Below are 25,149 nucleotides of genomic sequence, written 5' to 3' on the forward strand. Positions count from 1 at the left end.
ACTCTGGCAACAATTTTCTTCTGTATATTAGTTAAACATTGTTTTAACGATGAATGACTTGTGATCAAATAATCAAGAACTTTGCAGGTATTGACTTCAATAAACAAATGATTCGAAGTTTTCTCATATGTACATCTAAATTCTAAATTTTGTCCAGTTTTGGTTTGTGAAAAAGAGCTTAGCTTATCCACAATGTGTAGCCAGCTTTTGGTGATCCAGACCATTTGGAAAGAATAAAGGATAAGTTTGAAACAAAAGACAGAAAAATTATAAAATATTTTGACATATCATCTTCACTAAGCATTTGCAAACACGACGTGGAGAGTTGTTCCGAGTTAAAGTTCACGAATGAACAAACAGTGACCCTGTAAGTCTACTCTTATCTGAGCTGTTGCTGTTAGCTAACCAAAAACTTAGCGCTTTGACAAATTTTTCAGAAAGAGCGGATAAGAATGGTAACACTGTCATTTACTTACAGGTCTCCTCATAAGCCTTGAGGTTATACTGGCTGGTGCACTTCGGCGGAACTTTGGGTCTGGGCATCTATGTGGTCTGAAAATTAACCAATTATATCATTCGAGTATATTGATCGTGCAAATACAGTGATCTGATTGTTTAAGATATGAAAACAATCATGCTATATCACAAATTTACACACAAACTCTTAGCTGAAGAAAAATCCCATTTACACATTTCACACCGGAATTTCAACATACAGTTAAAATAGCCAGTGTTTCCGTTAACGCAAAATCCTGCATATTTTATGCAAAATTGTTCTGAAATACGTAAAAAAATCATGACTGCGTAAACTAATACGCATTGAGAAATGCCGCCCCATGACACGACGTACTTGGCCCGCACTACATTGCCTGAACGTGGTTCAATGCAGGACAAAAATAGAACATATGCACCTGCTTGCAAGTGACATTTATCATGATATTGCAACATTTTAGACTTTAGCGGACCGCAACTCTTTATGCAACATTGTATTTCATCATCACAAAGCATCATGTCAATCAGTTCTGTACAGACAATGACACTACAGATGCAAAAAATTCGAGAATCCATCGAGTCTACGTTGTTGGTAACACAATACAGTTAATGGTCATTACGTCGCATGTTATTTGGAAAGTGTTTACGGGTGACGATTTAAACTCTGTCGGGTTGCATTCTTGAGAGGTCCCGCTGGACTTTGACCAGTATCTGCTTTTTGTTGGCCCTTTGAAAACACTAATTTCGTAGTTTGAAAGTATATTCTTTGAACATGAAGTCATTAGGCTGCTCAACGATCATATACGAGACATGCATTACAGCATTGCCAGCGTTCAGCTACATATACCTCGAAGCCCCCCAGGTTATTTTTTTGTCAATAGAGCATGCGCATTAAAGGAAACCCCCCAAGTTCTACAGAAAAGACTGCCCAACTCACTTCAGATACCGATTCCCACCGTACGCATTTTGGATACATTTTACGCAAATAAAAACCCAGTTGCGTAAAATCGTACGCAAGTTTTGAAATTGTAACGGAAACGCTGATAGCAATAAACCATGTCAGCAACAGTATACCACTCAGTTTTGACAAGTTCACTCCATATATGCACTCATTTTTGCTCCTGCATATATGTCATGAACTGTTCAACATCTCGTGATATACTGTAGATAGGTATGATTTGTTGCTTTAGATACAACATTCTCCAAGCTAACCCGGTATTTACTGTACTGCTGTTACACCTACAGTCAAATTCCTTTGATTAAATCATGATATCTTTGATGAAACTACCACGATATCCGAGACATTTTTGTCTGTGATTTTCAGAGTTTCTAAGAAATATTTCCATTATAACCAATCGTTAAGGCACTGAGGGGTGCTGGCGTGGGTGGATGGGGAGGTTGTACACTTACTCTAAAAGCGAAAATTGTGGACACGTGACCACAGGGTTTTTACATCTGGCATGCTGTTCCATGAGATAGTTCTGAACGATGGAGTCCAGTGTAGGTGGAGATGGCAGTTTACGACTACTCTGTCTCTTTAAAGCTGACATGCTCTGTTGGTATGGCGACTGAGAGATGTTGGATTTCTGGACTTTTTTCCTCAAAGTTGGCTGGAATGATGGATAACAAAAAGACAGACGTGTGATACATCATCTTAAATATACTTCTTGACATTGAGATGCATTGTGGGTAAAAACAATGACTTCTCACCACAGCAAGATTTTGAGACATGAATTCACAAATACTTTCAACACAAATGTGATTGCTGCCACATTAAAAAGCTCTGTTTGGTCTTAGAACTAGCTAAATTCATCTTTTCATCTTATTACACCCGTGGACACTTTAGTGTTGATCAAAGCGACTTCATATAGACAGAAATTCTGCTTATATACAGACAAAACAGACCCTGCCAAGGTTGTAAATGAGAGCTCACGATTGGAACACCCCGTGTTAAAATTGAGACACAAGATACCACTTCCATTCATGAAAGCCTCTACGCGATAATTAGTTTATTGAGGCAACACACTTTTATGAGCTCACTGCTACAGCATCAAGTAAACTTGTATGTCCCATGCAGACAGCGTGTCTGTGAAAATTGAAATAAACAAGACTTGTACATGGACCAGTGCATGGTAATGTTACATTGTATCTCAATCTTGAACACAGGGTGCCAATCGTAAACTCTCACTTGCAACCCCAGACAGAGCTAGTTTTACCTTTGTACAAGCAGAATTTGTGTCTGTATCAAGTGGGCTTGATGAAAACTAAAGTGGCCACGGGTGTAAGTATTTCTGGCATGAAATTCCTGTACAACTTAAAATTTTACTTTTGCTTCAGTACTCATATGTTTTACCTGTAGAAATCTGCCATATTGCAAACATGGTTGACTGCCCAAAACTTTTATGACTCATTTAGGTGGTAAAATCTTAACCTGTTCCTCCTAAATTCTAAGAAAACTGGTCCAGACTTAACATTGGTAACAATGGATTTGGGCCAAACCACAGTGGTGTAAGGGTTGAGGTACTGAGAATTTTTGTGAATAGGAATAACTATCCTTTGTGTGAATGTTTCTGACATACAGGTCTCTCAGGTTGACCGTTTACACTTGAATGTTCTTCACACACATTTTCTTCTAGAGAACACACAGAATGTGTTGATAAGCCAGACATTTAAGTTGCCTACCCATTTAATCACTAATTAGAAAAACGTGAAGTCTCTGGTGTTTTCAAAAAGGTATCTCTAATTTGCAAGAAAAGCATACCAGGGGTTATATGGTCTTGGCAGAGGCGGAAGACTAATTTAAAGAACACTGGGTGCCAGTTTATGACCTCTTTCACGTAAACAGAAAGGCAATTGACTGCACATACAAACACAAGTTGACCACTCACACACAATTATTAAATGAGTTGGCAGTGTCTTAGACTGAAAGATTCTGTCGCGTGCAGGCGCTCCGGCGCACTGCGACCTACGACCCTTTACCATGACTGAAGGCACACTGTACGGTACTTGGCCGCGGCAAACTCAAAGAAAAGAAGTACCGCCCACAACTGACTTCACAGACTTCTCAAATATTAGTCGGCTGAAAATATGGTTTGACCCTAAAAAAATTGCTACAAAGGTTTTCCAACGGTTTTTCATAGAGTCAAATGTGCTTAATAACATACTAAAAGTCTACCAAAATCTGACCACCGGAAACGCGTCATTTTCAACATGGCGTCCAAGATGGCCGCCATATACTTAAAATGGCCATAACTACTGAAATATTAAACCTAGACTAGTGATGTCTGTGTCTACCACCATGTTTTAGTGGTTTAGGAATCCAACTACCATATCTAGATTATAGACAAGTGGTCATAAGTCCCAAATTTGCATATTTGTACATGTACTAAAAATATCACTGTCACATTCTTCGTCCGGAACATGTTGCTCATGTGGATTTTCACAATTTCCGAGGTTAGGTAGTAAAGGGAAATCAACTCCACACATCGTTCATATTTGGATTGTTTGCATTTGTGTATGAAATTGTGTATAATATAAGTGTATGCCATGCTTGGCTGTTTTAAGTAAAGTGTTGCTTAGCCATGGCGAGACGTACCCGTAATCTACGTGTCTTGATGTTACTCCACACTGGAGCGGAGAGACTAGTGTGACACTGCGATCCTTTGGCGCTGTGTTTCGAAAACCGAGTTTTCTTAATCAGTCGCTTAAAATTCATTCTTGATTGTGAACTGTGTTGAATGGTTGGCAGTATGTTGTTTCACTTACTTTGTTGTTCAAGTAGGGAAGCTAGAATGTCTACTGGTTGGTCTTGATGTGTTTGTGTAGGTTTGTGTGAACCTGAGTTCGAGCTGTTGTCGCTTTTTGCAGTCTGGCACTTATAAGTGTATTGCCTATCTTTCTGTTCCTTCTATATGCGATTATTGGTTGATTTTGGAACCGCTTTTTAGACTAAGTGTTTCATCTTTTACAAGTTTACTCCAGTTTTCTGTCAGGGATTGCTTGATTTTTGTCATTTCAATGTACGGGTTATGTTGTTATGAAGACTACTGTATTGTTGGTGGCGTTCTTTCTTTCTTTTTGTTGTTCAAGCTGTCTTTTTCTGCTTTTATGATCTGTTTCGCTGATAATGCGTTCTATTTCATTTTTTTATATTGTCGGTCTTGTAATTTTTCACCAAATTGTGTGACTTTCTCTGTAAAATCGGTTTCGTTGTTGCATGTTCTGATGTATCGTAATGTTTCACCTTTGATCAGACCTTTGAATGTTGCTGCCGGATGGCATGAGTTTCTTTGTAAGAACTGGAATGTATCTGTTGGTTTTATGTGTGTCTTGGTGTCGAGAATGTTCTTTTTGTTGTATCGACGATCTTTGTAGATAGTCAGGTCTTAATATGTGATTTCTCGAGAGGAGCTTTCAAACGAAAATTTGAAAGTAGGATATATTTTGTTGATGTTTGATATGAATTCTTTGAGTTGTGTTCCGATGAAAATCAGGAAAACATTGTCCCTGAACCTCAGCCAGGTCGGTATTTGTTGTTTGTGTTTCTGTATTATTCTCATTTCTGTCTCGTGAAATGTAATATCTGCTTTTTTCAGCGACGAGGGAGACCCCATAGAGCACCCCCATATTTGCCAGTAGAATTCATCGTTGAATTAAATGTGTTGTTTTTTTTAAGATTATTTTTAAGCACAGCTATCATGTACTTCGTTGGTGGCTGCTTGATTATGTAATTGTTTGATGATCTTTCCTGATTTCATGCTCTGCCGACTGATTCAACTGCCTCATTATGTGGTGTATTTGTGTAAATTTAAATTACATCTAGTGTTACTAGTGTTGCATTGGCCGGAACTTTGATTGTCTAAATTTTCCGTATAAAGTCTGTTGTATCTTTGATGTATGTTGGTTGTTTCTTTGACGATTTGTTTGAGAAAGTGGTCAATGAATTCTGATATGTGAAATGTTGGACTGGAGCATCTACTTATAATTGGCTGTCCTGCGAGCTTAGTTCCTGGTGGCGGCATTTTATGTATTTTCGGTAGAAGGTACCAAAGTGGTGTTCTTATTTCTCTATTGACTGATTCAAATATTCAAATATGGGATAGACAATCGAAGTTCCGGCCAATGCAACACTAGTAACACTAGATGTAATTAAAATTTACACAAATACACCACATAATGAGGCAGTTGAATCAGTCGGCAGAGCATGAAATCACGAAAGATCATCAAATAATTACATAATCAAGCAGCCACCAACGAAATACATGATAGCTCTGCTTAAAAATAATCTTAAAAACAACATATTTGAATTCAATGATGAATTCTACTGGCAAATATGGGGGTGCTCTATGGGGTCTCCCTCGTCGCTGAAAAAAGCAGATATTACATTTCACGAGATAGAAATGAGAATAATACAGAAACACAAACAACAAATACCGACCTGGCTGAGGTTCAGGGACGATGTTTTCCTGATTTTCATCGGAACACAACTCAAAGAATTCATATCAAACATCAACAAAATGCATCCTACTTTCAAATTTTCGTTTGAAAGCTCCTCTCAAGAAATCACATATTTAGACCTGACTATCTACAAAGATCGTCGATACAACAAAAAGAACATTCTCGACACCAAGACACACAAAACCAACAGATACATTCCAGTTCTTACAAAGAAACGCATGCCATCCGGCAGCAACATTCAAAGGTCTGATCAAAGGTTAAACATTACGATACATCAGAACATGCCGATTTTACAGAGAAAGTCACACAATTTAGTGAAAAACTACAAGACCGACAATATAAAAATACCGCAATTATACGGTGTCCGTCATATTGATCAGAATTGGTACATACCAGTATGGGTACCAAAGATCAACAATAAATGTTGTTTCTATCTGACTGTTCAGTACAGGAAAATTCTACGTTGATGTTTGACAATGACTTCTGCACAGTACAACCAGAAAAACAACAAGAAATATATAACCAGAAAAAGAAGAATGACAAAAGTAAATATGGTCTGAAACTTTAGGTACTGGAGGTCAACTTTAGCAACATGCATAGCAAAAACAGCTAGTCCCTCTTAGTTGGAGCAGGTCTGTTAATATGTAACAGTTCAAAAACAATGACAGGAAATGATTCAAGGTCAGTGGAGTAGCCTGTTTCAGTCACTGGCATACCGCCACTCCTACACATTTGCAGGATTTCCCATTTTGTTACCTCATTTGCACATTTTTGACGTCCATTTGAACAACGTCACATCTCAGCCCCTGCATCTACCTGTACACCAATACTGAGATGATAGCTTTGGCGGTAAGGAAGCTTTTGCATGTGACGGACATGCATCCGCACTAACATACCCACATACATACATAGAGACACACAGACGCCACCGACTCACCACATTAGATGTTTTTTGTTATTTATGCACATACCAAATATGAGCTAAAATGAAATAGAACGCATTATCAGAGAAACAGATCATAAAAGCAGAAAAAAGACAGCTTGAACAACAAAAAGAAAGAAAGAACGCCACCAACAATACAGTAGTTTTCATAACAACATATAGCCCGTACATCGAAATGACAAAAATCAAGCAAGCTCTGAGAGAAACTGAAATGAACTTGAAAAAGACGAAACACTAAAATAAACTGTTCCAAAATCAACCAATAATCGCATATACCGGTAAGGGAACAGAAATATAGGCGATAGACTTATAAGCGCCAGATTTCACAAAAGCGACGACAGCTCGAACTCAGGTTCACACGAATCTACACAAACACAACAAGACCAACCAGTAGACATTCTAGCCTCCCTACTTGAACACCAAACGTAAGTGGAACAACATACTACAAAATAAAGACAATCAACCATTCAACACGTCTCATCAATCAAGAATGAATTTTAAGCGACTGATGAAGAAAACTCTGTTTTCGAAACGCAGCGCCAAAGGATCGCAGTGTCACACTTGTCTCTCCGCTCCAGTGTGGAGTAACATCAAGACTCGTAGATTACGGGTACGTCTTGCCATGGCTAAGCAACACTTTACTTAAAACAGCCAAACATGACATACACTTATATTATACATACTTTCATACACAAAACGCAAACAACCCAAATATGAACGATGTGTGGAGTTGATTTCCCTTTACTACCTAACCTCGGAAATTGTGAAATCCACATGAGCAACATGTTCCGGACGAAGAATGTGACAGTGATATTTTTAATACATGTACAAATATGCAAATTATGGGACTTATGACCACTTGTCTATAATCTAGATATGGTAGTTGGATTCCTAAACCACTAAAACATGGTGGTAGACACAGACATCACTAGCCTAGGTTTAATATTTAAGTAGTTATGGCCTTTTTAAGTATATGGCGACCATCTTGGACGCCATGTTGAAAATGACGCATTTCCGGTGGTCAGATTTTGGTAGACTTTTAGTATGTTATTAAGCACATTTGACTCTATCAAAAACCGTTGAGAAACCTTTTGTAGCAATTTTTTTGGGGTAAGGTCTTTTTTTTTCATAAATGCAGCCGACTATATGTAAATCATGGTAGTGTAATTTGAATATTGTTCACGTGGGCTGTTTACGGGCATAATGAGCACGCGGTAGTCAAGACAACAATGTCAATTAACTGCATCGGCAGTGCCGACATTGCATAATTACTCTACTCAGCAAATGAAAACAACGACACGTGTGTGTAAGCTTAGAGCAAGCCGCTTGTCGGAGAAAAAACTTACATGTAGATACACTTGTATGTATGGCTCAATTGACGCCTATAAAAATCTCCATAGCGTCTTTCTCGCTGAGCGCAGAAGAATGTGCAGTCTGCGGGGAGACTGTAGACTCTCAAAGGTCGATCTTTTCGGAAACGACCGATATCGCCGAGAAACTGAAGCAACTCTTTACAGTGGAACTGACGTCTGGACATCACAGCGGAGCCTGCCTTTGTAAAAAATAAACACTGAACGGTTCGTAAGTGTGTCCATAACTTTGGGTGCCAGCGTGTAAATCATTGATTTCCCATACCGTGGGGCGAGTCGGCTATTGTTAGGATCGGCCATAATGATCAAATCGTAACCCTAGACACAGACCTCAACGTGAGTATAGCTTCGGCCATTCGATTTTCAATACTTTGAGTTTGAGAAAACACGTTGTACATAGTGTTTGTTGACAAACGAGACATGATATTAGCTTAGGCGTGACAAAAGCCGGGCGACAGTTTTGAATATGCTAATCACGATCACGCAGCGATGTGGGCGGTCTTGTTACCTTACATACTGTCAATTAACTCGTTCCTGTAATACGATTGGTTCCAACAAAATTTTGTTGGAGAACAGGATTTCAACAGTGTGCCTTCAGTCGTGGTAAAGGGTCGTAGGTCGCAGTGTGCCGGAGCGCCCGCACGCGACAGAATCTTTCAGTCTAGCAGTGTCTGTGTGTTCTTTAGAAGAAAACATGTGTGATAAACATGCAAGTATAAACGGTCAACCTAAAAGACCTATACATGTACACCTGGTCTATTCATCTTAACTTCAACTGGACCATTCCATTGTGAGTAGGGGATAGACAGACTGGACCATTGAAGATTTTGAAGACAAAGAGCATATACCTTTATGGAAACACAGTTGTTACTTGTATGGCTGGTTTGACTGCCACTGGCCTCTGGAGTAGAAAGCGCCGACCTGTCGTTGAATCGGAATTTTTCAACCTGCTGGGTACCGGGCAGTGAATTAAGATGTGACGCTGTCATTACGGCGTCAGACTTTGGCGTGGAATAGACTCTATCCTTTTAAAAAAAAAATTGAAAAAAGTTTGTTGTAATCTTAACATATTTCAACTCTGTAAGTCCATTTAGGAATTTCCAGATATTTTCTATACATCAGTGCTGTACCAGTAAACAAAATATGTAAGTTTCCTGGAGTCAAAGAACACTCTCCTGAGTTGATGGTGCATCAATTTGGTAAAGTGACCATGCAGACAGCTATTTGGACTCTCAAACCTTTTCAATTCATTCCTAATTTATCACTTGTAGGGATTTATTTTGAAGCACTTTGAGTAAGAAAAACTTCCATTTTAAAATCAAAATTTATTTTTTCCCCTGTAGAGTTAGCACAGGGATGGCGACCATTTTGAATTTCAAATATCCGTATAAATCTTGAGTTATTGTTTCTCTAGTACCCAAATTTGCACCTTGACCCCTGACTTTGAAAGTGAAAGGTTGAAAGATTCCTTTGGGAAAATTTGAGTGAAAGTTTATGTCTTTTAATTCTTAAAATCAACACAATTGCATACTTACTGGCTTGACTGTAGGTGGCGTACTAGCTGATGAGGTAGTTGAAGGTAAATCTGCCTCTCTTTGAAGCGCTGCAGCAGACTCCAGCAGCCCTTGGTGACGTTGACAATATGGTCTTATTATATGTCTCATACATCAAAAAAGTCACAAACCCTACGCAGCAGGCTGCATAAGTCTTCATTGGACTGAAAATGGCCTGGAACTGTTTCAACTTGAAAACTTTGGGTTTTTGAAATGATCAATTTTACATGTTTTACGTAGGAAATAGTTTTTGCAGAATAACATGAAAAAACTTGATAAACTGCAAAACAGCTATTTAAACTGCAAAACAGCTATTTAAATATAAGATGAAACCTATTCTAAGTTTGATATAATTTCATCTATCATGAAAATAATGATTGCCATTTTAAATAAACTCAAAAATTATGTTTTGGAGATATTTACTTGTTAAATATCTTTCTATTGGTACAATCACTGTCTCACTGCTTCAATAGCAAAGGACCAACCAAAATTAAAACAACAAATAAACAAACAAAATAATTTGAACAAGCTAAATAAACAAAATACAAAAACATTCAAATAAATAACCATATAAATAAACATTAAAAAAAAACAAATAAATAAATTATTTGTTGACCTACCATTTTGTGTAAGATGTGTATGTATCAAAAGCAGGAGTTCCTTGTTGGAATATGATATTCTGGTCTGAGCAACAATGTTAAGTCTATGGATATCAGCAAGTGATGTGTCTGGTCCAATAGATGACTTCCCAGTCACCCGCTCTGTTGACAAACAAATATTTCCTTCATGCATTATTGACTGAGTGAGGTACAATGCACCGTGGAGACAGATATTCAGACTCTCAAATTTTACAATTCTTTTCTGATCTACCTCTTGTGGCGACTCATTCTAAAGCTCCTGAATGAAGCAACAAAATTTTTCGCTGTCTTAGTTTTTAAAAATAAAAAATTTTATCTTTTCCCCACAGGGTTAGTACAGACATGCTGGCGGCCATTTTGAATTCAAAATATCAGTATATGTTAGGTTATTTGTTTCTCTAGTACCAAATTTTGCACAGTGACCCCTGAATTTATTCTTCATTTGGTAAGAGAACGGTTGAAAGTTTCATTGAGGAAAGTTTGAGTACAAGTTTAAGTCTTTAACTTTCGAGGTGCATACTTTTTCGAGGTGCATCATTTCAATACCTGCAAAGAGATAAAGCTTGGGAATCAATTCATAGAACTGAGTGTGGTGGTGCTGTAAAGTTTGTTGCACAGTAACCAGATGCTGGTGCCAAAATTGTGAAGGCTAATCAACAGCTTGCATCTCTAACTTTACACATATCTGAAAACTAATCTGCTTCCACGTTGAATGTGAAATGCTGTAAACAGAGCTTTGATGGCTTTGAGTAGTTGAAGGTCAACCGACTGATTTCTCAGTGATTTGTCACTGTTATATCCCTTTCCACTGCCTTCAGAGGTGTACATTGATCTAGTATGTACTGATATGGCCACTAAAACCATTTAACCCTTTGAGTGCTGCAATATCGCCAACCAAAATTTCAGTGCAACATTTGCTAATTTCTATGAATTTTTCTGTAATTTTTTTGATAATTTTGGACCAAATGGACATCACATCTCATTGGCTGCAATTTTTTACCGAAAATTTGATGAACATCTGAAAAAATTGAAAGGATTATATTTTAAAACAGCGACAAAAATTGACTTTGCTGTAAGGGTTAAGTGTGCAAAAATAGACGATTTAAATAAAACAATTGCCTAGTTTTAACAATAGAATAACAGCATGTTTACAATGTTGCAAATCTAAACATTTGAAGAAATACTGTACTAAATAAGCCAGGGCAAATGAACAACAAAATTCAAGCCACTTTTAATGTCAGTTAGAGAGGCATGCAATAAAACACTCTGGCCCAGACAAGAAACTGTTTACCTTCAAAAACATTTACCCTCCTGATATCAGGAAAATAGGGAAAAAAATCATTGAAAACCACTAGCCTTTTAACCTATTCACCCAAAATTCCTTGTAAACAGGTCCACAACCTCTATTGATTGCAATGGATTTGGGCCAAACCATGGTGGTTAAAAGGGTAAAGGCAGACACACAGACAAACAGATGGACAGCCTGGCACACCACTCATTGGGGGAAAACAACATTGATGACTACTGTAGGCTAATGCATGATAGCATAATTGTAATTACCTATAAGCTCTGATGCGTATCTGCAGAATGTCATGTGATCAGACCTCTTGTCCTGTAAGACAGGTTCTCTCATCATCACTGTAAACAAACAAACAAACAAACAGACGAAGGAATGAAAGCACAAAAACCTGATTTCATGAAACAACACATTCAAAACTGAGTTGATTTTATGACTTCTACACATTTGACACCATTCCATGCGTGTTCAACAGGTCAATCCATTGTGTTTCATGGTGAACATTAATGACCCCTATCCTTTTATCTGGCTTTCTCTCCATGGTCTTGAAATTAACCCTTTCACACCCAGTTCCCTGTATACAGGTCCAACTTTACCATGGAAAACAATGGATTTGGAACAAACCATGGTGGTGAAAGGGCTAAGGAAGAATGCACTGCGGGGACAGATATTTGGACTCCCAAACTTTTCCAGTTCTTTTGTGATGCACCACTTGCAGGGGTTCATTTTGAATACCTTGGAGTTAGAAAGACTTTCATCATGTTGCTTTTTTTTGAAAATTGAAAATTTTATTTTTCTTCATAGAGTTAACACAGGGATGGTGGCCATTTTGAATTTAAACTGTCCGCAAATCTTGGGTAATTTATTTCAATAGTACCAAAATTTGCACAGTGACCGTTGATTTTTATTCTTGATTTAGCAATAGAATGGTTGAAAGATTCCTTAAGGAAAGTTTGAGCAAATGTCTAAGTCTTTCACTTTTGAGACGTATATTACCTTGAGCAAAATAGGAGTCGCCGGGAAAATCTAAATAAAACAAATCTATTACTCAAATAGAAAAAAATAGTATCTTACATTGCAATTGTCCATGTGTAAATAATGGCAGTTTACTAATGATTTGTTTAACAGTTTCACTTCGAGCAAGACCACACAAAGCCCGACAGGCCAGTGCTCTGATGGCGTCTGCTTCTGTGATTGGAGTTTTCACCATTAATAGGGAGAGCAGGACCTGATGGGGAAATCAGAGTGATATGACGATTGGCGGCCTGTGAAGTCCTACATGTTGATTGGCTGTCTAAGAAATGAGACACATTTCTTGATTGGCCGATAGAGAGATGACACTTGTTCACTTACTGACACAGAAATGAGACTGATGTGGTAGTTAGCTAATAGAGAGAGGAGACAATGTTGTTTCGACAACAAATGAATATGATTTCTACATAGAGTTGCTTGCGTCGAAATCAAAGTAGTGTGTTACTCACAACATACATGTATGCTGGTTTTGATTATCATGCTTATTCTAAAGATGACAAAGAAATTGTTTCTGGAACTATCATGATAATGTTTGGAGAGATGTAGATGACAAGAATAATGATGATATTAACGCGCTGCCATAAACATAAAATCATAATTAACACCTGCCATAACATGTATCCACAATTACCAGCTATCATAAATCATAAATATGATAAAGTCTGATTAATACATTGACAGCCTTCATACAAATATTCAAAAAGCATCAAAAAATCTGCTGATGTGCAGCATTGAATAAGCTCTTTCTCTGATTGTTAAATTGTCACTATTCACAGCGACTTAGGGAGTCTATTTGTTTTGTTTTAATTATATTGGTAATATTCGGCTACCCAATTGGATTAGAGCTTATTCAGTGCTGCACATTAGCCCCAAAAAATCTCTTGAAGTACACATATACCGGTAATATATGATTTTGAAACTTTGTGGACCATACCACACTTTACACAGTAGCTGGCATGTATAAGCACGCAAATTTGTACACTTACCTTAATACCATTGTTCCCCTGTACACAATCCCAGAGTTTCATAAGTGTGTCTCCACTGCTCCGCATCGCTGTTCGGTTTCGTCTTCCGCCACTTGTAAATCTTGTAACACTGCCCCCTAGCTGTGAATTTCAGAAAAAAAAAGTATAAATGCAATTAACCTCTCTACCTTTGATCACAATGAAAAATCGTTAATTTGTGAGTATGTTCGTAGAGCAGAAATATGGGTAATATTGCATGCTTGGTAGTGTTGATACCTAAACAGAAATTACTTAAATGTGTAGTATGGTAGACACCATCTTGTTTTCAGCTACATGACTTCAATATTTATGGTGGATTTCAAATTATGCGGTTTGGACAAGTGTAACTTTTGATAGAAATATTTGGACACAATCATCAAAAACATAAAAATAATTATTGCATTCAAAATAACATTTTAATGACCTTTTCCATTGTCAAATATTTGACATATATAAGCTACATGACCACTGAAACACCAACAGACTAGTGACCCCTGACCTTTAATAAGACAGGGGCCATGGTCATAGGTGGAAGGTCACTGTGTGTGCAATAATGTTGACACCGACTTACCCGTGTTGTAGGTCCACACACACAGTTGATGAGGACTCGCAGTGCAGCCTTCTGAACTAGGGCATCGGGAAAGATATCACCTTCTGCCATACCACCAACAATACTATCAGAGATTTAACAGGCAGAATGCATCATGAGTTTGAATCTCATCGAGAATTTAATGGAATATATATATATATGCTCTGCCAACTGAGTTAACGGATCAGTTCAAGTTGGTTTGACGTGCGCCATCCTGTTGGCCTCAGATTTACACTGGTCGAAAGGGAACCTGTCATATTTCAATATCACGTTACTATTTTATATATATATATATATATATATATATATATATATATATATATATATATATATATATATATTATATATATATATATATATATATATATATATATATATATACCGTATATATATATATATATATATATATATATATATATATATAATATATATATATATATATATATATATATATATATATATATATATATAATATATATATATATATATATATATATATATATATATATATATATATATATTATATATATATATATATATATATATATATTTAAAAACTATCCACTGTTGATTGACCAATCAGAGTGCTCAATTCAGGGTGTTTTATTTACACGTAAAGCCCTGGTCATCAAATTCCAGAAACGAATGACAGCGCCGTAGTAAAGTACTGTCCAATCAAAAGTGAACATGTCATATTCTGTAGACATCTGGTACGTTTTAATATTCAAATTTGGTAATACAGCGGAAACCAGCTGCAACACAAAATCTGCTGTGCCCTAGGGCATTATATATAATGTGCCCTAGGGCATTTATAGGATGTTCCATTACATTGGAAGGCTATTTCACAAATAAAGTTTAATTCATATCCTAAACATGTTACATTGACAAAGGGGACGGTTGACGTAAATACATTGAAAACGAAAATATATCAGTTAGGGGCGATAGTTTTTAAGTCGGATAAAACCCTCATACTCGGGCTCTTCTGGTATATAAAGTCCAACCCTACGATAAAATGTCTCGGCCTGCGGCCTCGACATTTTATCGTTGGGTTGGACTTTATATACCAGAAGAGCCCTCATACTCGGGCTTTATCCTATACATATATATATATATATATACAAGATGCCCTTCTCGCTGTTAAATTTTTGTCGAGCTTCATCGTTTTCAATGCTTATAAACGTTTGGCTAAACTTAACTGGAATTTTACTGAAATATAAACTAGACAATAAACAAATCACTGGAGACAGACTCAAAAAGGACGCCCTCTTGAGGTAAACAAGATAGTCACAGGTTAATAAATTTAGTACAGCTTTTAAAATCAGCATAAACCCAAGTAAACTTCTTTGCTTGTTTTTGAATTTCAATGTCATTACATGAAGTATGCATTCACCATTCACAATTATACATTTATAGGCCACTTAATCACTATCCAACAGGCTGTCGTAAAATCAACTGCTTTGTGCATTTTCAATTTCACTGACATTGCCATAGAGATTCAGAGTGAGGGCGGCCTTTTATTGCAACACAACTTGCTTAAGACATACTGGAAGACACGTTGAATTAGCTGCATGAGTATTCAGCGTTAAAACTTTCTGGATTTTCATTGTAATCAGCAGGTTTTCGATTTAGCTGAAAAGACATCTGGACCATAGTAAGTATAGGGAAAAGTTTAAATTAGTGGCATCTTAAATAAGCGTATTGACATACTTAGCTAAATCAGCCAAATAGGGATGCTTGCTAAAAAGACCTGTTTTTTACTTACGAAGCAAACAGTATCATAAAGCATATAGTGTCACAGCGTAATGAAATGAAGTGTTCATGGATATAGAAAAAGAGTCAAGTGTAAACAAAAATTCGTACAGCTTCTTATACACTGCAAGAGAACCGAGCACCATCTTTGGACTGCTATAGCACCCTTTAGTGTACTGCAGATAAGCTACTACCAAACAGCTCCCTCTGTAGTCTCTGTTACCCAGACAGCACTTTGGGTTCTCATCCAGCCTCGACAACTATCTATGATATACGATTCAAAAATTTCCTAACAGGGATGTAGCGACACTGACATCAGCCATGCATCCTGGGAGCAACTGATCCATGATGAAAATTATATTTTGAGAAAAAGTCCCGGAAAATATAGCTTCAAGGTTATGTAAAAAGTGATTTTCGAGGCCTTTCTTAGAAAAGGGTGGGAATTATGAATTTTACGTCATCAGTTGCATTGTGTTTGTAAGTATCACACCATCTTGGTATCTTGAGATTTCTCCAGACTGTATGATGGCGGCAAGATGAAAACCCCAAGTGCAGTATGGGTAACCAAGACTACTAACTCTTTGAATTTGAAATACCGCTTTTAAGCTGCTATCAGCACCCTCTTTTGTTAAAAAAACAGCGCCCTCACGTAAGATGAAAGGATGAGCTGATAGAACTGCTCACAGTACTTACTTAATGCCCACTGTACTCGTATCATCTGGCAGTTCAATCTGTTCACAAAGATAAAGCTGTGCTTTGGGTGTTACTGTCAAGATGGATAACACATCCAACGCTGATTTTATGGCTTCTCCTCTGTGAAACAAGAAACATCCAATATGCAACATCAATATCAAAAATTATCAGAAAAACACTACATTGCACCAAGATACTGAAAGCCTACAAAAATATGGATCTCCCTCAGTTAAGTGATGTTTTTGGCAATTTTGACTGTGACGTCTTCCTTAGGTGACAGGGTGCCATATGTTATGAGTTCGAATCCAAACGAAAATTTACACACACATACATACATGTACATACATACATACATACCGGTACATACATACATACATACATACATACATACATACATACATTAATACGTGTACATACATCATAGATTCACACACACACACACACACACACACACACACTACATACATACAGACTAACAGAAATACATCCTTACATACAGATATACATACCTACATACATACATACATACATACATACATACATACATACATACATACATACATACATACATACATACATACATACATACATACATACATTTACAATCAGACAGACAGACAATTTTGCAAACAGACTGACATTTAGTCAAAGAATATCACTGGTGTACACATCGAATTATCACATTCAAAAATGATTTTGACCTGACCCAGGTGCACCATTTATACAGTACATGCAAATTTGTTTACCTTCCACTATAATTCCTCCAATCACAGCTGAGACCAATGACTTGAAGCATCAGCGTTATCCCCTGCAGTTTAATGAATTCATTAACTGGTTCCCAGTACAGCCTCATGGGGGCGTACTCCAGCAATGTCTCCATGTTCTCCACCACTGCATCATGGGTAATGTGAATGGCCTGTAAATATTTTTATATGTTTCAACTTTAATTTTTTTCCTTTTAAGGTAGAATACAATTTGGGGACAGATATTTGGACGCAAATGTTTTGCAATACTTTTCTGGCCTATAACTTGGGTTGGACACATTCAAAATCAAAGCACAGGGAGTAAATGAAATTTTAACCTTTGTGTTTTCATGAAATTGACAACCCCATTTTTCAAAAAAAAAAGGTGAATATAGCGATGATAGCCTTTTGAATTTTAAAACTCTGCAAATTTTATGTAATTTGTTTCTCTTGTGGTGGTAATAAAATCTGGGGCAACCCCTGATTTGTATTTTCAATTCTAAAAGAGAAAGGTTAAAGTTTTCTCGAGGAAAGTTTGAGCAAGTTGTCGTTCAAGTCTTTCACTTCATCTTCCCAAATAATAAACTTTTGTATATATTCATAGCAACTTTCAACATACAGCCTAATTCTTTCTCATTCTGTTCCCTCACCAACATTTGTGATAACCCTATTACAAATATGATAGGTATAACAGTATAGGCTCTGAGCCAGCCTGATGCATCACTGACTAAACATTTTCTCTGATCCAAGAAAATTTTGTCTCTGTCAGTATTGCCAACTCTACAAATTTTCAAAAAATGTTATACTTAGAGATAGAATAACAACTCATGGAAAAATACTGAGACTCTCACATTTTACAATTCTTTCCCGATCTACTATGTGTTGGTGGGGAGGTGGGGGGACTTATTTAAAGCTCTTGCAGAAAGAAAAATTGTTACTGTCTTAGTTTTTTTCAAAAAAGGAAAATTTTATTTTTCCCAAAGGGCTTAACACAGGGATGACAGCCATTTTGAATTTCTAATATTAGTATAAGTGTTACCTTATTTGTTTTTAAAGTTCTAAACTATGCACAGTGACCCCTGATGTTTATTCTTGATTTGGTATGAGGCTGGTTAAAAGTTTTATCGAGGAAAGTTTGAGCAAAATATTAAAGTCTTTTATTTCTGAGCCACAGACTACCTCTACTCACAGATTCCGGGCCATAAAGCATAGAGAGCAGTCTGCAGGCTGTATTATGCACTGTTATACATCATGGTCTGTTTTTTACTATATAAGGTGATTGGTGTATCACCTTTATAAGAAAATATTATAATACCTTACCTAATATGGAGGTATACCGGTAGGCATGGTGATCAGTTTATTACCATATAAGGTGATTGCTGTATTACCGTATATGAGAATACTTGTAATACCTTACCTTATATGCAGGTAGAAGCATGGTGATCAGTTTATTACCATATAAGGTGATTGATGTATTACCTTATAAGGGAATACTTGTAATACCTTACCTTATATGGAGGTATAGGCTCTGGTGGTGGAAAGCCCTGGCTCCTAGATACTTGTCTTTTCACGCTGTCTACTTTTATTGATAATTGAGCTTCAAAGTACTTGGTGAGTGCCAAACAGGTGTGCTTAACAGTTTGTCTACTGGCAAATTTCTCATCATCATTTAAAGACACCGAGTTTTGGTCATCAATGCTGAGAATTTCCAAAGTACTGATCTGTCGGGGAAAAAAGATCATTATGTTTGTTATGGGCATGGCACTGAACAGCCATTTGGAAGACTGCTGGTACTTCTGATGGTATTGAACAGAGTATGGTAGCAAACACTAACATAGGGTCACATAAACAAAAAATTTACTCTGCATTGACAGTGTGTCGAACAATGTCAGTTAGTTGCTATACAGCCAAGAAGTTGCAAATTTATTAACCCTTTGAGCACCAAGGCCAATTTTTTTTTGCCTTTATAAAAATACACTACTGAATTTTTTCAGATTTTTCCTGAAATTTGACAAAAAACTGTAGTCAATGGAATGTGATGTTCATTTGGACCAAAATTATCCAAAAAGTTAAACAAATATTCATAAAAATCAGTGAAAATTGCCTTAAAATTTTGGTGGGAAATATTATGGTTCTCAAAGGGCTGAATGAGAGCACACTGCATACTGTCAGTCTCTGTTACCAGCGTATTATGGATATTCATAGGATAAAACACATCATTTAGAACAGAAACCAAGCCAGAAACCAAGCCTGTATTGCCTGAGGGTATTTTTGAGGAGAGACAAGGCTAGCTAGGTGTTCACATTTAACCCTTATCCTGACAAATTTATATTTCATCATCAGGTCAAGATGGTTAAAACTAATAAAAAAGCATAATGTGTCCCATATGGTGTATTGTTACTAAAAATTGAACATTTAAATGCCCCCAAAAACAGAGATACTGTAAACATGATTCTTAAGAACTAAAGCTGATATAACAGACCAAGCCAAGTGGGTGAAAATACACAGATTTTGGCTAAATACCCCTTTAGTGTACTGGCTTGGCAGACGTGGAAGTGATACTCTCTGACAGGAAAAGGGTCCACGTCCAAGGGTCCAAAGTGTCCAAGATATATTCACATTACAGTCCATATTCATCTTTTCCTAAACATGACAAAGCTTTTATATTTTTCAGTTATTTTTTCCCATGAACTGCTATGAAAGTTTAACAATTCCTTGTACAATGTCTGTTTAAAAGTACAAACCTACAATTCAAAGTTGCACGCTACCTTTAAAAATTCATAACATCATTTTGACTGCCTGAATGATGATAATGATAAAACGATCTGCAGACATCACAGCACTGTCTAAATACTTACTAAATTGTAGAGTTTCCTGAGTCCATCCTGCATGTCAAAGAGTTCTAACACGGCTTTGAAGGGAAAGCTGAGCATGAAAAACATGGTGGCATGGCAACGGCCTGATTCATGGGAACATTCCAGCAACCATAGAGCATAACTGAAAGAAAGGACAGAGAGGGCAGTTTTTCAAGATTAGAAAGTGTGAATCTCTGAAAAACACTGGCAGATGGTTCTACTTTGAGTACAAGTAGTGTTCTACAGACTTAGCACTCCCAAAAGATCATGTGATGGCGGTACAAACAAACTCATGTCACTTATTTCTATGCATGTTTGCCAATATGGTTGTTTGTCCCAGCTTCCTTTCAAATTAATGGATGAAATTGTGAAAAGCTTCAACAAATGCACTGATCTTAACTTTTAAGATTGTAACTCTGCATTGTATATTGGATTAAAATTCAGGTTCAGCATGAGATTCAGATTCAGACATACATGAAAGCAAGTACATACATGCATAGTTACATATGTACATATCATACTGTCATACATACATACTGTCATACAGACGCAAACAGATATCTGTAAGTGAGTGAATATGAGTGTGTATATACATCAATATTTCTCCATCCATACAAACATATGTACAAAGAGACAGACAAGAATAGGAACAGATATGTTAACACATATATAAATAAACACATAAACATTGATCAATTCTTTATGATGCAGATAATCATGCAACACATTTGTTGAGAAAATTGCAGAAACAAGAAAACAAGGTGAAATGGTGATCATCAAAATTTGTATAGAAATGTGTTGACTGTCAATCACTATATCACAATTTAGATATTCTGAATTGGCTACACATGAACAATCATACACATACAAAATTTTTGAAAGTGGATCAGTTAAGTGTTATGATGTACCGGTAGTTACAACTGAGACAGGTAAATTGTATATGTTAGAAAACCTATGTAATACTTGCTCAGCAGATATCTGGAATATGGTAAGCTCTAAGTACAATATTTACTGATATACATCATAGCAATTACAATTTTTCTTTCCACTTTATAAGAAAGAATGTGCCTCCGAGATGGATCTTACAACTCTCAATTTTTTACAACACTTTTCTGGTCTATCACGTGAAAATGCTTATATTAAAGCTCTTTGAGTAAATAAAATATACACCTTATTTTCATGAAAATCAAAAATTTAAATTTCTTTCCTTGGAGTTACCATAGCACAGAGATGGCAGTAATTTTGACTTTCTATATCGGTAAAAGTTAGAGTGTATCCTTTCTCTGATACGACAATCTGTGCAGTGACCCCTGCTTTCTGTTCATGACTTTGAAAGAGTACTTGAAAGTTTTGCTGGGGAATGTTTGACCAATAGTGACATCTTTCACTTTCTAGGCGCATACACCTGTAGATCTGTAGGTTTGGTAAGGGTAGGCACATATAACTAATCTCAGTTTCATTTAGCAGAGGAGTAATTTCACTCAGGGAGCAATGGGACTGAACAAAACCATGACTCTACAAGGGTCAAAAGCCACAGTAAGTGAGGCTACCCACAATTCCCCTTGATTTGTTCACTCAGACATTTTTTGCTAAAGGCTTTTTCAATTTTATCAGTTTCTCAACAATTTTTAAATTAAAATTTAAGTTCAGGATTATTTGTTAAAACTATGTTCCAAAGTTGTTGATTGTGTTTAAATTCAAGAGTAAATTGAATGAGAAGTCGATGTTTGGAGGTGCTAAAAATTGCACACTTGTCAAGATAAAGTTATCAGCAACTAAGATGGTCTCATCATACCACCTGTCAGACATGCAAATTTCCTTTGTTACGAACATTAAAAAAAATCAATACCCTTTCTTTTGCCAACACAGATGCAACTTATTCCCTTAGTTTCCTTGAAAATATTGTATATGGCTGTCAAAAATCTATGTCGACAAAATTACAAAATTGCTATCTCCTCCGCGGAAAAGGGTTGATCTTCTCATTATTCACAGTGAGAAATTAGAAAATTATGATTATCAGAACTATGTTGCCAGAATTTTGAAATATGGACCGAGTTGTTCTGTGTACAGAAGAAATTTGCTTCACTTCAGTGAGTGATCTCCGTGTGTACAGATCACGGAGAATTGTGGGTAGCCTCACTTACTGTGCAAGGGTCAAAAGCCACATACAATTAGGAATCAATTATCATTTATTCAGTTCAACACGTACCATCTTGAACAGTGTACAGCTGAGCAAATGACCTCTGACCTCTGTTACACAGGTGTTCGCAAGAAGTGGTTCAGCAAATGATAAAAAGGTAGGTCATCCAGAACTCCCTAAGTTAGTGTACATTGTTAATGTAAAAATTTGTAATAGACTTTTAACCATTAATCTGTCACATGACACCATGAACCCTATCTCCAATATCATCTTCAGGGGCCTTCTCTGCTATCAGTTCTGTACCTATCTCAAGTTGGTTTACTGACACACCTATGCACAATGGCTGCTGCTTCTGAATGCAAAGTTTTGGAAGAAATCGGTGAAGATTTCCTGTGTTGTACCATCTGTCTGGAGCAGTTCAAGTCTCCTAAAATTCTACCATGTCTGCATACATTCTGTGAGCAGTGTTTAGTCACACTGGTTGAGAAGACTGGATCTCTAAACTGTCCAGAATGTCAACAGCAATATCAGCTTCCTGTTGGAGGAGTGCCAGCGATAAAGGGCAACTTCTTTATGAGCAATCTGATCCAAATATTCAAGCAAAGATTGGGATCCATGCAGGGAACTGAGATCAAGTGTGAAGGATGCCAAGAGAATACAGCCACTCACAGGTGTGTGGAGTGCCAATATTATCTCTGTAACAGTTGCATTAAAGTACACAAAAATTTGCCACTTACACGGAAACATCAACTAATGACTATTGGAGAGTATGAAACAGCAAAATCAACCAGTCCCATAACTCCACAAGCAGTGGAATATTGCAGTTTCCATACTGAGAACAAAATTGAATTCTACTGTGAAACCTGTCAGGTACCTGTCTGTACAAACTGCACCATAGTCAAACACCGCATACCAGAACATGTACACAGAGACTTGAAAGATGCAGCAGATGAGTATCTTACAGAATTGAAAGCCATGGTTGACAAACTGAAAGTGAAAGAACAGGAAGCTGAAAAGAACAAAACCCTGGCCAAGCAGATACACACTGATCTTACAGAGCAGTGCAGCAGAGAAGAAAGGAAGGTGAGAATGAAAGCAGAAGAAATCATCAAGAAAATAAAGAGAGAAGAGCAGAGACTGATAGATGAACTGAAAAACAATTACAAAATGAAAATTAAAAGAGCAGCTGCTGATATTGATGAGATGGAATTAAAACATGGTAACATTAAGAGTGCAGGCAATTACATAGAGACACTGATGCATCATGGGAATGCTGCTCAACTTCTCTCCACAAAGGCCGATGTTAGCACTCGTATCAAGCAACTGATTACCATTGAAACTAAACCAAACTTTGAACTTGAGGACTTCATATTCACACCACTTGATGATCTCTGTGAATATGGATTTCTGGGAATACTGAAATCTGATGTGTGTGTTTCAAAGTGTACAGTTGAAAACATTCCAAAACAACTCCTGAAAGGTGACTCTGCAGACCTACTGATCACAACCAGAGATTCCACAGGAAAACAAGTCATCCCAAAACAACATGTGAAAGCCAAGGTAAGAAAACCTGATGCATCATGGGAAGATATCCATGTAGCCGATAACAAGGATGGTACACACAGAGTTACAGTAGACGGACAATTGGATGGAAAATATCAAGTTACCATGACAATAGGAGATCAACCAATACCAGGCTGTCCTGTCATCATACCTGTCATCAAAGGATTGGTGAAGACCATTGGCAGTGAAGGAAATGCTAAGGGACAGAACAACAATCCCTATAGTGTGGCCATAAACAAAGATAGAGACATTGTCACTGCTGACAGAGACAATAATAGGTTGCAGATAACCACTAGAGAGGGAAAATTTAAGAAAATTTTGGAATTCAAACAGTTTAAGAAGCCTTTCACACCATGTGATATAGCTATACAAGTGATAATACATATCATAGTTTAGATAACACAATGAGCAAGTAGTTGTCAGTGATGAGAATGGACATGTCATCAGATGCTTTGGACAAAATGAGTTGATAAAACCATATGGTATTGGGATTAGTCCTGTAGATGGTAGTGTCTATGTGACAGACTATGGTGGGCATTGTGTCAGGGTTTACACACACGTGGCAAATACCTTAGGTCATTTGGGTCACAAGGTAAGGTCAAGGGCAATTCAGTTTGCCCTGGGTGTAGTCATTTCAACTACTGGAATGGTATTTGTAGCAGACCACAATAACCATTGTATCCAGGTATTCAATGCACATGACCAGTATTTGTATTCCTTTGATTGTCAGAGTGGGGATGGTAAAATGAGACAACCAAGGGAATAGCAATTGAAAATGATAAATATGTCTATGTTACTACTGTTAACCCTAAAGGTATACTGAAGTTTGAGAGTAGTGGTAAGTTTGTTCGTCGCATTGACAGTGATAGTGATGGCTGTTCTACCCCACTGGTATAGCACTGACAGATGATGTACCTTGCAGGGTGATTGTAGCAGATAAGAACAACCACTGCATCAAAGTGTTTGTACAGTGATAACATCACAGTAAATTGTACCAGACTGTGTTTTGTTGATTGATATTGGTTAAATTC

At 37.0% G+C, this 25,149-nt stretch overlaps 1 protein-coding gene across 1 annotated transcript in view; it reads right to left on the reverse strand.

Moving 5' to 3' along the window:
• Nucleotides 1-25,149, reverse strand: part of LOC139123507 (DDB1- and CUL4-associated factor 1-like) — a 103,957-nt gene that overhangs the window by 16,635 nt on the left and 62,173 nt on the right. Inside the window, exons 9-21 of the mRNA XM_070689665.1 lie at nt 20,419-20,557; nt 19,069-19,281; nt 17,564-17,733; nt 16,818-16,937; nt 14,358-14,460; nt 13,769-13,888; nt 12,825-12,978; nt 12,014-12,091; nt 10,436-10,576; nt 9,798-9,886; nt 9,111-9,287; nt 1,903-2,102; nt 477-552 (exon numbers count right to left, since the gene is read on the reverse strand). Coding sequence (XP_070545766.1) covers nt 477-552; nt 1,903-2,102; nt 9,111-9,287; nt 9,798-9,886; nt 10,436-10,576; nt 12,014-12,091; nt 12,825-12,978; nt 13,769-13,888; nt 14,358-14,460; nt 16,818-16,937; nt 17,564-17,733; nt 19,069-19,281; nt 20,419-20,557 — 1,780 coding nt within the window. The remainder of the gene's footprint in view (nt 1-476; nt 553-1,902; nt 2,103-9,110; nt 9,288-9,797; nt 9,887-10,435; nt 10,577-12,013; nt 12,092-12,824; nt 12,979-13,768; nt 13,889-14,357; nt 14,461-16,817; nt 16,938-17,563; nt 17,734-19,068; nt 19,282-20,418; nt 20,558-25,149) is intronic.

Source organism: Ptychodera flava (assembly GCF_041260155.1).
Source record: "Ptychodera flava strain L36383 chromosome 23 unlocalized genomic scaffold, AS_Pfla_20210202 Scaffold_23__1_contigs__length_28996876_pilon, whole genome shotgun sequence".
Lineage (NCBI taxonomy): Eukaryota > Metazoa > Hemichordata > Enteropneusta > Ptychoderidae > Ptychodera > Ptychodera flava.